This window comes from Nannobrachium achirus (genome assembly GCF_963921795.1).
Source record: "Nannobrachium achirus genome assembly, chromosome: 16".
NCBI lineage: Eukaryota > Metazoa > Chordata > Actinopteri > Myctophiformes > Myctophidae > Nannobrachium > Nannobrachium achirus.
This window is the reverse complement of record NC_137823.1, coordinates 39,862,107-39,875,725: the sequence shown is the minus strand read 5'-3', so window position 1 is coordinate 39,875,725 and position 13,619 is coordinate 39,862,107. Positions and strand designations below refer to the sequence as shown.

The 13,619-nt window shown below is 43.8% G+C and overlaps 1 protein-coding gene across 1 annotated transcript in view; it reads right to left on the bottom strand.

Annotated features, from left to right (window-relative positions):
• The window catches only part of ezrb (ezrin b), a 48,415-nt gene that overhangs the window by 20,115 nt on the left and 14,681 nt on the right, over positions 1 to 13,619 (bottom strand). The window contains exons 4-7 of the mRNA XM_080743982.1: positions 5,234 to 5,329; positions 2,268 to 2,542; positions 1,279 to 1,362; positions 396 to 542 (exon numbers count right to left, since the gene is read on the bottom strand). Of these exons, the coding sequence (XP_080600108.1) occupies positions 396 to 542; positions 1,279 to 1,362; positions 2,268 to 2,542; positions 5,234 to 5,329 (602 nt within the window). The remainder of the gene's footprint in view (positions 1 to 395; positions 543 to 1,278; positions 1,363 to 2,267; positions 2,543 to 5,233; positions 5,330 to 13,619) is intronic.

Sequence of the window (13,619 nt, the reverse complement as noted above, 5' to 3'; positions counted from 1 at the left end):
AACAGAGAACTCCTATCTGATTGCATTAAACAACGTTAAACAACGCTAAACTCACTTTGCTACTCGATTTGCCATTCACTTCATGCATGCGTTGCGCATACCCTCTATTGGAACAGATTTGCACGACTGTAAAGACGAAACGGAAGCAGCGTCAAATCCGCTTTATGCTCTGATCATTTTCAGAGCTTCCGTTGCTCCAGGCTGTGTGACTGAAGCATTTGAAGATTGAGGGAGGCGACAGTCTGGCTTGCGAGACTAGTCAGTGATCAACTTGAGCCATGACTTCATGTGACCCGACCAGACCAGTTCACTCACAATGTGTGTCACTGGTCCGGTTACTGCCTGGGGGGCATAAATGACAGCCGATAGGTGACACCAGGGGATGTTGTTCTTACTTGTCTTCCTTCTCGTAGATGTTGAGTCCCAGGGCGTCCACCCCCAGCCACAGCTCTGTTCCCTTCTTGTTCTTGATGTCAAAGTAGTTGACTCCGTACATCTCCAGGTCCTGGGCTATCTTCAGGTACTCCAGCATAGCGTCCTCCCTGCACGGATGGAGAGCTAGAGGTCAAACAGTGCAATCACTCACTCAGAGAGTGGTGGAAAGTAACATTTGCTCAAGTACTAGCTTAGTTACAATTATGAGGTACTTCCACTCCAATTGGCATTTCCATTGTTCAATACTTCTACTACTCCACTATATCTCAGAGGAAAACGTGGTATTTTTAGTTTTACTCCACAACAATTATTTGAAAACTGTACTAGTTAATTTGTAGATTTGAATGATTATTGCAAAACTTATATTGACCACTTCAGCCCAATTTAGACTGTGGCTATTTGAGGACGACCTAGAGAGATTTGAATAGGCTATCTACATGCTCACAAAGTGTGTTGTGACCTTGTAGATCTACAAAACCTTGTGAAACGAGACATTCTGCATAATCAGTACTTTTACTTTTGGTACTTTAAGTATATTTTGATACCAATACTTTTGTACTACTTTTGTAAATTGTGTTTACAGGACTTTTACTTGTAACAGAGTGTTTCAACATTGTAGTATTGATACTTTTACTTAAGAAAACTAAATGGAGTACTTGTTCCACTACTGCAGAGACAGAGAGACAGAGACAGAGACAGAGACAGAGCACAATGTACTTACTATATGGTGGACTGGTATAAGACTATCACAATATCAAGAAAATATGATAATATTCATCATTATCACATTATGGCCAGAAGCCATATGTGATAAGCCTGATGATGAAGTTTCCAAACACTCACTTGAGCATCCCACGGTGTTCTTCGTGCCAGACCTGGATCCTCTCCTCCCACTGCTCTCGGGACAGCTTGTGCTGCTCCAGAACACTGCACACAAACACAGCAAAATGTCAGGTATTATAGAACAGTACGGTATTCACATCAGTGTTAATTGCGTTAGGAGGACTAAAACTATGACGAAAAATGTTTGTCAACTATCTTTTTTCCCTTAGACAAAATAAAAACTAAGCTATGATTACTAAAACGAAGAGAATTTCGTCAATGTGTAATTTACTTACAGTAACAGTACTAGTCTAGTCAACAAACATTAAGGGAACTAGTCACACACTGTAATTAGAGTGCAGAGAGAACAATGCAGTGCTTCAAAGAAACTAGGACACCAGGTAACCAATTAACCTAGATTCTGTCTAGACAACGTGCCATCTACCAAACACTTTTTAAAATTATTTATTTATTTGATCATTGGTTCAGGCTACGTCGCAAAGCAATGGCCGACACTCCATATGCGGACAGTATTTCGCAGGACATACACGTGCAGTGCAGATGAGGTGTAACTCAGACATAGTCCAGACCATAGACATAGAAAGGTAGACGCCTCCTTCGACTCTGATGCATGTGCATCGAGGGACTAAGGGAATCACGTGTGCATTGCTTCCACGTGCGTCACACATAGGGAAGTTGCTAGGCCAATCAGAGGCCTGTAAGAACAGCTGAGCCGCGCATCATCGGAACTGGCTCTGTTGAATTGAATTGTAGTCCTTGGATAAGTCCCGGAAAAGTCGCGCTGTGATTGGCCAGTAGTCACTTTGACTGACAGCGTTCCCTTAGTTTTTCCAGGATGTCCGGACTACAACTGTTGCACGTCGCTCCAATGAACTGCAGAGGCGAACGAGGCATCTAGCTCTTTATATCTGTGGTCCAGACTCACTGTTTTGTAAACAGTGCCCTACATGATGTAAACAACATGATACGAGGGGGGTGCTGAAGCTCACCGCTGGGGCAGCAGGCGGTCGGAGGTGAGGTATCCGGGCCGGTGGACCTCCTTGGTGAAGTCCCCGAACTTGGCCTGGACGGAGTAGGAGGCGAGCAGCACGGCGGTCTCGGGCGGGCAGTACACCTCGTCGCTGAGGATGCCCTCCTTCACCTGCAGGAAGAACAGCTTCTGCGTGATGTCCTGGATCAGCTCCTCCGCCACGTCCTCGGGGAAGAACTTGGCGCGGAACTTGAACTGCAAGGGGTTCTCCTTCTTCACGTCCTGGGAGGACACCTGCAGGGCCGGAGACACAACACAGGTTATATACAGAAGGGTTTCTCAATCTTTTACATTTAAAGGTCTCCCCTTAGGGTCCATTTGGTTCCATTCGTATGTCAGCTACAGACTAGTATGGGTCAATTTAGACCCCCATAAAAAAGGAACCCACGGAGTCCCTGGAATCCACTTTGAGAACCACTGTTATACAGTATATATGACTTTCATTCTCGTCTACATAAGCAAATAACTAGACTTGTATCATTAAAACAACTCCGGCAAGTTTAGAGTGGAATAGATCAGTGCAGTGGTTCTCAAAAGTGGGGTCCGGGCGGGACCCCCTGGCAGGGTGTTCCAGACCAGGAGGTCCCCACCCAGTTAGATTATGTATTATTTAACCAAATGGATATTACAAGCCTGTAAGTCTGAGAGTGTACAAATGGGAGTCCCGGGGGATCCATTAAATTGAAAAGGACAAATTTGATACAGCGTGAGACTGAGTACAAACATAAAGGTTAAGCACATCAAGCCTAATGTATATCATAAGAAAATGTGAATTAAATTAGATGTAGTCTGTAGTTTGAATTGCACTTTTAAAAGATGTTAAACTGTCTGAGTAATATGATTCACACTGTTTAGATAAGACATGAACAAGAAATATTGGATTTTCCTTGTGGTGACTGCAGTAGAATGAGGAAACAACAGCCATTAAGGTAGTAAAACTTTGATACGCTTGCGTGATAATGGCGGCATGCCACCAATCAATTAAGAAGGCGTCAATGACTGTTACAGTCTGTGGTCTCCCGTCGACAGCCTTGTGAATGCAAATATTATCAACATTATCATCATAGCGATAAAGTAATGCAGGCTAGAGAAAACGTCATGGTGAATATCTTCTTCCCACAACTTAAGTGAGTAATTCTGCCCTACACACCAACTCACAGTTATGTACAGCAGTTCTGTGAGTGCATTTCCATCTGGTATCTATAATTTGCCTATGGGAGGGCGGTGGTACAGTTGAAAAACCCTGTGCTAAGTAAGTGTTTACACAATGTGTCCTCCTCAAATTTCAAAACAGGAACCAAGCGGTCTTGACAGAAGTTCAGAAGTTTACAGGGGCTGTAATGTACTGTACTGTACAGTACAGTACAGTGAATATTCTACTCTGAGCGTGGAGCCATTGTGTTGAAGCGCAATGTCAGCAGCATACTGTACATTGCACAGTCTGCTGACCAAGGCCAGAGGAGCACATGTATTCTCTAATTGTGGTTATGATTCCAAAGTGCAAATATAAATATGTTTTATATTTCTCTCAGGTTATGGAAGAGAGGTGTGAAGATTCATATAATTTGTCTCAGTCAGGTTATCAAAACAGTCATAATGACCACCGATGGTCATCTGCAAGCGTAGAGAAGGCAAGGTACATGGTTAATACAATTATTTTAATGCAACACAAACTGACTTAACTGTCTCTCGCCCCTCTCCATCTGTCAGACGGAGAGGGTCTGTCTGAACAGCTAATATCAGGCGCTGCTGGACTGTTCGGCGTGGAACCTTCACTTAATAAAAAACATTTTACTACAGAGCTTTTGCTCCAAAACCGACACAAATCACCTCTGTACACATCCTCTGTGAACAAGATGTATCAATCACATATTACATATTCCATTCCCATTGGCTAGGATTGACTTCCACATTTTGCGGGCTGTGGGTAGGCAACCTGGCCTGGTGGAGACCAAGTGGACCCGTTAAGGCTGGGTCCATGTGGTTACATTTGTACTCTATCAGAGTACAAACGTAACCAACACAGGAGGATTTACAGTATAGTATATGAGCACCTTGGGGCTTTGCGGTGAATGGAGACAATCTGTGTTTGCTCAGGGATAACAGTCGAGGAAAGCTGGAGGCCGTTTTACGATGGTTCACAAAGAGTTCACGCGGCTGCACACAGCTGATTACAGAAGCTAGCCCGCCGCTGCTCCGCTGCAGATACCCACCGGACGACGGCTAAACAATTGCCCCTCCGCGGAGGAAGCGGAGCGCGGTGACCGCAACCCCATCGATGTGAATAATACATGCATAACGTAGTGGCTACTGATTGACTAAAGTGAAAGGCAAACAGCTAGAACAGTGATTTTGGGCCCTTCCCTTTGAAAGAATGCAGTCTTTCACTATGCTTTCGGGTACAGTATTTGTCTCGATTTGAATGGTATTTCAAAAGTTGTTACAATGTGAATGCGTGTGAAGACTTTTGAGGTGAGGCCATTATGCCATATGCCGCAAGACTGTCGCAACTCGTGGTGACGTTACTGCGATATATTTACAGTGTAGTGACAGCGTAACAGCGGTGCAACATCACTTAAAATAAACAAGAATCAGTTTGTGTAAATGAGCAATCACTATCTGCTAAATGATGTGACTTTTTGATTGGTGCAATAGCTTGTTGAAACTCCATCCAGTCTTTTGGGCAGTATCGGAGGTATTTCCAATACTGTAACTGGTTGGCTGAGAACTCTCTCACTTCCTGGCAGAGAATTGTAGTTCTCAGCCAACTTCCTCCTCATTCTCTCCCTCTGGTAAATCCCAGAGGGTTGCAGTACATTTACCGCCACAGTTCCTCCATCACAAACACACACATCAGATACAAAAAAAGGGAGAAAAATATTGCAAATACATTAATCAAAATATTATATTGAAGCTAGAGCTTACCTTTTTGTCCAGTTTGAGCCAGGTGAGGTAACCTTTGCCATCCATATACTGAAGCCCAAAGTACCAGACTTCCCTTAATCCAATGGTTTTCACCACCTGCAATGACAAAGAGACAAGTTCAGAACAGCAGCCATACATCCCATACGTCTGGGAACTGAGGTTGGGGTCAGTTCACTCAACACATCAAAATATAGTGAAATTTACATTCAGGCAATCATGACACATCTACAATCTTAATTATTGAAGAAACCACTCCCTGTGTGGGCTGAACTGAATGTGAACTCCAGCTCAGCTGTAGAAACAATCGGCAGCTGCAAAAACTGCCGCTATAATTATTCGTCTGAACGAATAGATCAAACGTCATCCACTGAATAGAGGAGTAGAGTGAAAGTTGCATAACTCTCACAATACAGGGACAGAAACTGTTCTGGATCAATTTGCTGGGATATTGATTTTGATATTGCGTCCGGATCATACATTTTTATGGTCGGTGGGTAATTGTTTTATCCCTGCTTCTGGTCTTTTGGAAAATGTTTTTGGTATTTTTGGTATGTTTGATAATTAAATTTAATAATGTAATAAAATAAATTCTGTTAACCACAATAACCCTGGTGTCTCTAGCCTGATTTCAGACTCAGCTCACGCTTTAGTCTGAAACTGTGCCCTATTCTAAACGATTTACGGGGGAGGGACTTTTTTACGAGCGTGAACGTGCGCGTCCGCGCGCAAGTGATCGCGACACATGGTGATCGCGACGCACGGCCGCAGCGTGTGTGTGTGTGTGTCTCTGTCTGTGCCAGTGACTGCTTCCACAGAACTGCGACCAGAAACATGTAATCAACATTAACAGCTTGGTGAACTAAGCGAACGCGCACGCGCGCGCGCGTGCGCGTGCGCGTGCGCGTGTGTGTGTGTGTGTGTGTGTGTGTGTGCCTGTCGTGTGTGAACTTCATTTGAAATCGTTTCAACTGCTGCGCTGATTGGATTTTCGTTAGACCCACCCTCACCCCCTGCGCTCATTGGATCAGCCGAACATTTTGGCTGCTAAACTGCCTATTCATGTACTCAGCTCCAGACCAGAGGAAGAGTCCACTCTGAGAGTGGGCGGGGTCTATGGTCTGGAACCAGGCAACTGTTGTCTCTATATTGGGCAAACATTGGTTGATTTTCTACAAATTGTACAATTCAAAAATAGTGCCAAAAGCAGATCTACGAGCTACCATGAAGCATTGTGAGATTGTAGATGGGATGGGTATACGACTATACGTGGTTATAGGAAAATACCACCCCTCCCCACCTCTCTGGCTCTGAACCCATGTTTTGTTGAACTCTGCTTACCTAGATTTGTACATTAAAATCTAAATAAAGTCATCTTTGCATTAAACTCCAAAGATGGCGCTGTGCCAGCACTGCGCCTGTGAAAAGGCCTTTGAGTAGCTTTGGCAGAACCTGGCAAAGCCTGAAGAAGCTAACCTTAAGGTGACATACTCAGGTACCAGACTAATGTGGTGGACAGCCCTCATAGGATTACACATTCCCAGGCCTGGACACAGGGGCCTGCTGCAGGGCTATTACAGTGAAACTATAAACAAAACTAAACTAAAATGAACTAAAATCATAAAGAAATGTCCTTTCTCTATGATTGTCTTTCTTAATGAATGATCGTTATGTCTGTTAGTCAGTCTCCATTATTGTTCTTTAGAAATAGCAGAAATAGCTGCATAGCAAGCTCACAAAATAAAATAAATAAAAATAAAAAACAAATGGAAAATTTCTAAACTATAATAACCGTGCTGGACTGAGGACTCATGTTCACTCATCTCCTGCAGAGGGTATACACAAGTAAGTGCTAGAATGTCATTTTAATTTACCAGTCGTTGTGCTGTTGCTCAACTCTGCTAGTTAGAAGTATCAAATTGCTCTGTCATTAGTCACAATAGTTTATCTTGTATTATATTTTGTACGATACACTGGACATTACTTGTAGCACATTCTATTGCACCAATACCTTACTGCTCCCCCATGTGAGTATGTGAGAAATAAAGTGCTGAATGCATACAGACTATACCAAACATCAGTAACCATTGCATGCATACGAAACAAACCTTTTGGTAGTTTTGTTGTTAAGGTCTTAAGTTATAGTGTTGTGTGATGCATCCAATGTGAACATACCTTTACAGTAGCTCTCTAGGGTATGTAACAGACTAACTATGTACTCTAGGATAAAAGACAGATTAGGGCAGATTCAGAGCTAAACACCAATAATAAACATTTCGTTACAGGCAGCCTCAATAATACTCTGGGTTAATCGTATCGTCTTAACTTCCATTCCAGGATACGTTTGTTCAAGCCTCTATCTCTCTTCTTGTGTTGCAACACACTGTGACGGAACACGCAGAATTAGAAGAGTTAGGCGGAAACAATGAAGTGCTATTGTTTGAGCAGCGAGTAGGAGTGATAATGAACTGTACTGAAGTGCATTATAGGGTGTGCTGCATGATTATCATCCTGTCACTGTGTCCATGTTGGAGCACAGACACACAAGAGTTCAGGGCCAACATACAGACCTGCTACACTGTTTTTAGGCCTAGAATTATTGACTGCTTTAACTATTGAAAAACAGCAGATATACAAGCTCACAGCGCGGCACCGAGTGCCGCGCTGCGAGCTTGTAGATCTGACTCTGGGTGGTTCCTGGAATTATGGGGTCCTTGGCCAAATACATATCATTTTGGGGGTCCTTCACATGAAAAGGTTTGAGAACCACTGACATAGTAGTCTCTCAAGAACAGACTGAGTTCCAGTTAAGTGAAAAGGACGAAATTTCACGATTAAAAAAATAGCAGATCTACAAGCTCGCAGCGTGCGCTGTGAGCTTGTACATCTGCTATTTTTCAATAGTTATAGCATAAAATAATGATACACAGTAATGTGTACCCGTTCTAAATGGGTTAACTCTGAGAGCAAACAAATGGACTCTTACGACTCCACTTGGTTCCATTTGTACACTATCAGAGATAAATTAACACAATCTGATTTTACAGTAGCATGGTATTTTACTGTGTACTTTGCATATTTTTGTGACCCTCTGTTTTTGAAGATGTAACTTTTTGTTTTGGTAACCTAGAAAGCCAGAAAGCCATGGAAGAAAAATCACTTCTTTCGTAGGGAGGGATAGCTAAATCTTTCCACTGAATTAAACCTTACCAACCGGAGGCTAGACAGAGCCATTTTCTAAGTCTGAGTCTCTCTCTCTGTGTGTGTGTGTGTGTGTGTGTGTGTGTGTGTGTGTGTGTGTGTGTGTGTGTGTGTGTGTGTGTTGTGTGTTGTGTTACTGTGCCAGCCCTTTTTTGAATGCAGCTCTGCCAAATTCCCCACCCAGTCACCAGGTGGGGTGCTAAGTTGCCCGGGTGCATTTTGAGTCAACATACAGGCACTCGGCTGAACCCAGCCCATTCTATCTGATAAGCTCCGGCCAAGGTTAAAATTAAAATCAAACACCCGCCTCTTAGTGACCGACACCCAATATGTGTCCGGCTAGCCAGTGGGTGCAAGTAGAGATGAATGGCTTGGATTCAGGGAGCTTTTTTAGGGACAGGAGTTTTTATTTTTTTATTTAGCGCAACAACGATCACTAGCAGGCCTGAAACGAGAGAGCACTTTGACTGGATCTCACCTGAAACCAAACTCCAACAGCATCGCAACACAATCGGCCCTTTCATGGCGACTTTACTTTGGGATCCACAGGGGGAGAGAGAGTCTCTAAACAGATATCTTAGTGAAGGATTGGTGCTCACCAGGGATACTGTAAGCCCACAGGGGTTTGGTACAACCATGGCACTGTCCGAAAGGTAACCATTTCCTGTCCTTTTTTGGGGTCTTTTATGCCTTCACTGAGCGGTGCTCCTGGAAGGAGCTAAGCTCCAACATCTGGCTTTGTCTGGACTCTGAAGCGTGGCCTAGATCTTGGCACAAAGAGCTCAAAGGTTGTTGTACGCCCAGGGTCACATTGGCCAAGCTTCGCGGGACACTTAACGAAATTAACTCAGAAATAGCACCGCTCACTTAACACTAGGTGTGATTTTTGATAGGACAGCCCTTTCGTGGAAAAAGACAGGGAAACCTAGCATCGCTCAGTGGTTTAAGGAACTATCTTTATGCCTTCCTTTAGAAAGAATTACATACACTCTCAAAAACAAACAAGAGCTATTTGAGAAAATATGGGGAAGTTTTATTCAGTATGTTAAGGGAAACGACCTTTCCTATCTGATGGAGGAACCAGGAGTGGGGTAGTGGTGTGTTGTTTCTTTGTTTTGTTTTCTCTCTACGTTCATTTGTTTGGCCTTGTGGCTTATGAAATGTGATGTGCGTGCTCTGTGTCATGATTATTTTGTATTTTTGGGGGGGGGGGGGGGGTTTTGTGGGGTTTTTTGTTTGTTTATTTTGTCTGAGCTTTGTTTTTGTTGTTGCATGTATATGTTGTATGTAAAAAAAAGAAAACCGAAAATAAACATATTGTTAAAAAAAAAAAAAAAAAAAAAAAAAAAAAAAAAAAAAAAAAAAGGGGGAGAGAGACACACACCAAAGGTCGTCGGGAACGGGATTTGAACCCACCACACGCTGCAAGGCTGGCATTGCAGCCTAGGGTGCCCGGACGACCACGCCGGCGGCCAGGGCCCAGGGCCCTCTTTCTTGTCCTTTGACCAAGTAAACATTTCCCTCTGAAGTTCAAATTGCTTTGATAAAATAGTCTGAAAAAGTCTAGTAGATCCATTGCTGCAACAAAATTACAGGATCAAACCTGAAAACTAGCGACGCCATTAGTAAACCATCAAGTTATACATAGAATTGGAGATAAAATCTAATGGAACAGGAGACACAGCCCTCTGACTGTGTATTGAAGCCCAGTGACAATGCCTCATTTGAACCCGAGAAAGTTATGAGTTGGCATGCCAGTCTACTCTATTCCGCCAATGATTAAACTAAGGGTAAACATTTACAGTCAAGTCTCCGATGCTCGATTTGAGAGATTCAGTGATATTGTGAGAAGCACGGCAGTCAGCGGCGATTTAGGGCGGAAGGTCAAAGTTTGGGATTCCGCTTTGGGTTCCGCGTGATGCGGTGCGTGCAATGTCTAGCGCACTGTCCGAGCCTGTGGGGATCTCAGAAAGCCTGTGTTGTCTGAAAGCCTTGCCTCCTTGCCTGTCTGACTGAGATCGAAACTTTCTCTGCTGTTTTCTTTTTTTACGAGATCCTCGGGCTCTGTGGTGCGAGAGAGGAATGCCACCGCATGGAAACGGCATTACTCACTGAATCCTCCAGGCTGAGTAACGAGGGGTTTCTCTTTGAGCGGAGGAGGGGAAGGGAGGGGCATTTCCAGAAAGGGCCCCAAACGGAGACAGACACCCACAGACTAAAGGGAAAGGGGGGGGGAATGGGCCCCATTACCGTAAGACGGAGATCACTGAAAGGGAGACATTCTGATGCAACATGGTTGGGCTTTAACCAGTGAAAAATAGCAGATATACAAGCTCGCAGCGCGGCACTTTGTAGATCTGCAATTTTTGAAAAAGTTGTGAAAATGTGTGCAAATCTTTGAATATAATGTATTTTCAAAGCGAACGTTTGCAACTCAAATTTTGCTTCTGGGTGGTCCCTGGAACTAAATATTTTGAGATGGGTGTCCGTGGCCAAATAAATATAATTTTGGGGGTCCTTCTCATGAAAAAGTTTGAGAACCACTGACATAGTAGTCTCTCAAGAACAGACTAACTGAGCTCCAGTTAAGTGAAAAGGACCTTTTCGTCGACGATGGCCGGCCAGATTGCTGACATTGCTGAATCCTTCTTAGGTTTTTTGGAAAAACCTAAGAAGGATTCAAAAGACACTTATAGAATCGTGTCAAAATTCCAATTTTCACGATTTTTCAAAAATAGCAGATCTACAAGCTCGCAGCGCGGCACTCGGTGCCGCGCTGTGAGCTTGTATATCTGCTATTTTTCAATAGTTAAAGCACACATTTCTTAACCACATTAACCCTAGCGTCCCCATTTTGGGCATGTCGTTGTAGGCGAGAATTAGACGAAAATAACATAGGCATATAAGCTGAATTTATACACACCGTATGGCGGTGTTGCGCAGCTAAATCAGCCAATCTACAAGCTCTGGGAGCTTTTTCCATCATATGACAGTGCCAAGGGGCTTAAGTGGATAATACTTTATCTGTGTATGTACAATTTAGGCATTTAGCAGACGCTCTTAACCAGAGCAACTAACAATAAACAAAGGTAAACACATGCATCAAATGAGAGACAGTTAAGTGAACTCTGTAAACTTGAGGGGAACACACACAGGCTGCGGCCATTTTTCACGGCACGGCAACGCCTGGAAAATAGAACAGTGGCACATCGCAGTGGTTCTCAACCTTTTCAGGCCGTGACCCCCAAAATAATCATATTTTAACTGGGAACACCCTACCTTCGAGAACTAAGAGTTGAGGCATTACATTTTGTATAACACGGTTCTATTGTGAGAATTGCAGATCTACATGCTCAAAACGCGAGGCATTGTGAGCATGTAGATCGGCAATTTTCACAATTTCTGCCTCTTAATATTTGATCATTTGGCCAATGTTTAATTTGTCATTTCAGAGCTATTAAAAAGTCCTTAAATTGTCACTTTAGAAATGTGCAGATACCCTCTATAGACTTAAACATCATGTTGGTTTGTTTACTGTTGAGTGAGAAAACAATGTTGTGCATTAAGTTAATCATCTGGGGACCCCCCCAAAATAATTTGGGGACCACCCACAGTAAAAGGCTGTGAAGGATCTGTGTCGCAGACGCTGCTGCACGTGGCTAAAGGAGAGATGAACACAGGGACGTGCTGGCCATTGGGAAAAGCGGGCCAACTCCCGAACGGCCGGTTCATTCAAATAAAATGTCGGCCTTCGTTCCATTTTGGGGACTGGGCGGCCAACAAAGTAAATCGTCACTGTCGGTCAGAAACCTTGTATCTCCAAGTTTCAAATTTGTAATTTTTTTTCGCAAAGCAAAGCCCTGCTTCATCGCACAAAAGTAATGAAAACAGCAGATCTACAAGCACACAACGCCTCGCACGTGTGCTTGTAGATCGGCTTTGGACATACAAACGGTTTTGGACATACAAGGTTTCCACCCGACAACGACGAAATATAACTCATGTAATTGGCCCACTGGCTTGTCACTTGTCATGATCTGAAATGGCAAATCTTTGAGTAGCAGCAGCACTATAGAGAGATATCTCTCTCTATAGCGCGCAATGAGGGCCTCTCCAACTCTTTTTCCCAGGCTGAATCAGGGGCCCAGCACGTCCCTGGATGAACAGCAGCACAGGGACAGATGGAAGTGGAACCGGGGAGAGGAGGAGGAGGAGGGTGTGTATGTAGGGGAGTGGCAGCTCTTCCACTTTAAGGCCTCCCCGTCGGGGACTCCAAGCCTGTGATCAGAGCTGACCACAGGGGCCACGCCATGCCTCTCCATGTGCCTGGGAATGAGCTCATCGTCGTTACTCAGCATTTCCACAGAAACCTGTGACTGTGTGCATGTGCGCTCGTGCGTGTGTGTGCGTGTGTGTGTGTGTGGTGTGCACGCAAGTCTGAGTATGGCTGTTGATGCAGGAGGGGCAGCCCTTTTTTCCCCCTTCTTGAATCTTTACCCGTTAAGACCTGAGGCCGTTTCTAAAAATGTCTTCTAAATCCTAACAGTTTTCTGAAAAAATGCATGTTGCCATTATCAGTTGTGCTCAAACCTTTTCATGTCAATGACCCAAAGAATTCTATGTAGGCCTATTTGGCCGCAGAAACCCATTTCAAAATGTTTGGTTCCAGGGACCCCCAGAAGCAAAGATTTTAGTTAAAAATTATCGCTTTAGGGGCGCCCGCTGGCCTACTGGTCCAGGCGCACCCCACATTGCCACCTATAGGCATGGATGCCTGGCGGCGTTGCCGGTTTGATTCCTGATCCGGACGACCTTTGCCGCGCGTCACTCCCCATCTCTCCCCATTTCCTGTCAGTCTACTGTCCTATCAATAAAGAGATAAAAGCCCAAAAACTAAACTTTAATCGCTTTAAAAATATACATACACAGTATATTGAAAGATTTGCAGATATACGAAGTGACACGCTATGAGCTTGTATATCTACAATTCTTTTTATAGCGAAAAGTATAAAATAATCGTGGTTAAAATGATCGTGATGCTATATATTAACTACTTTAGCTGGGGACCCCTGAAATAACACGGAAGCTTTCCTGGGTTTCAATGGGTTAAAGTAAATCAGGTTTTCGGGACTGTTCAGCTCTGTCACACAGAGCTGAACTTCAACTGAATGCTGCAGCTTCTGACAAC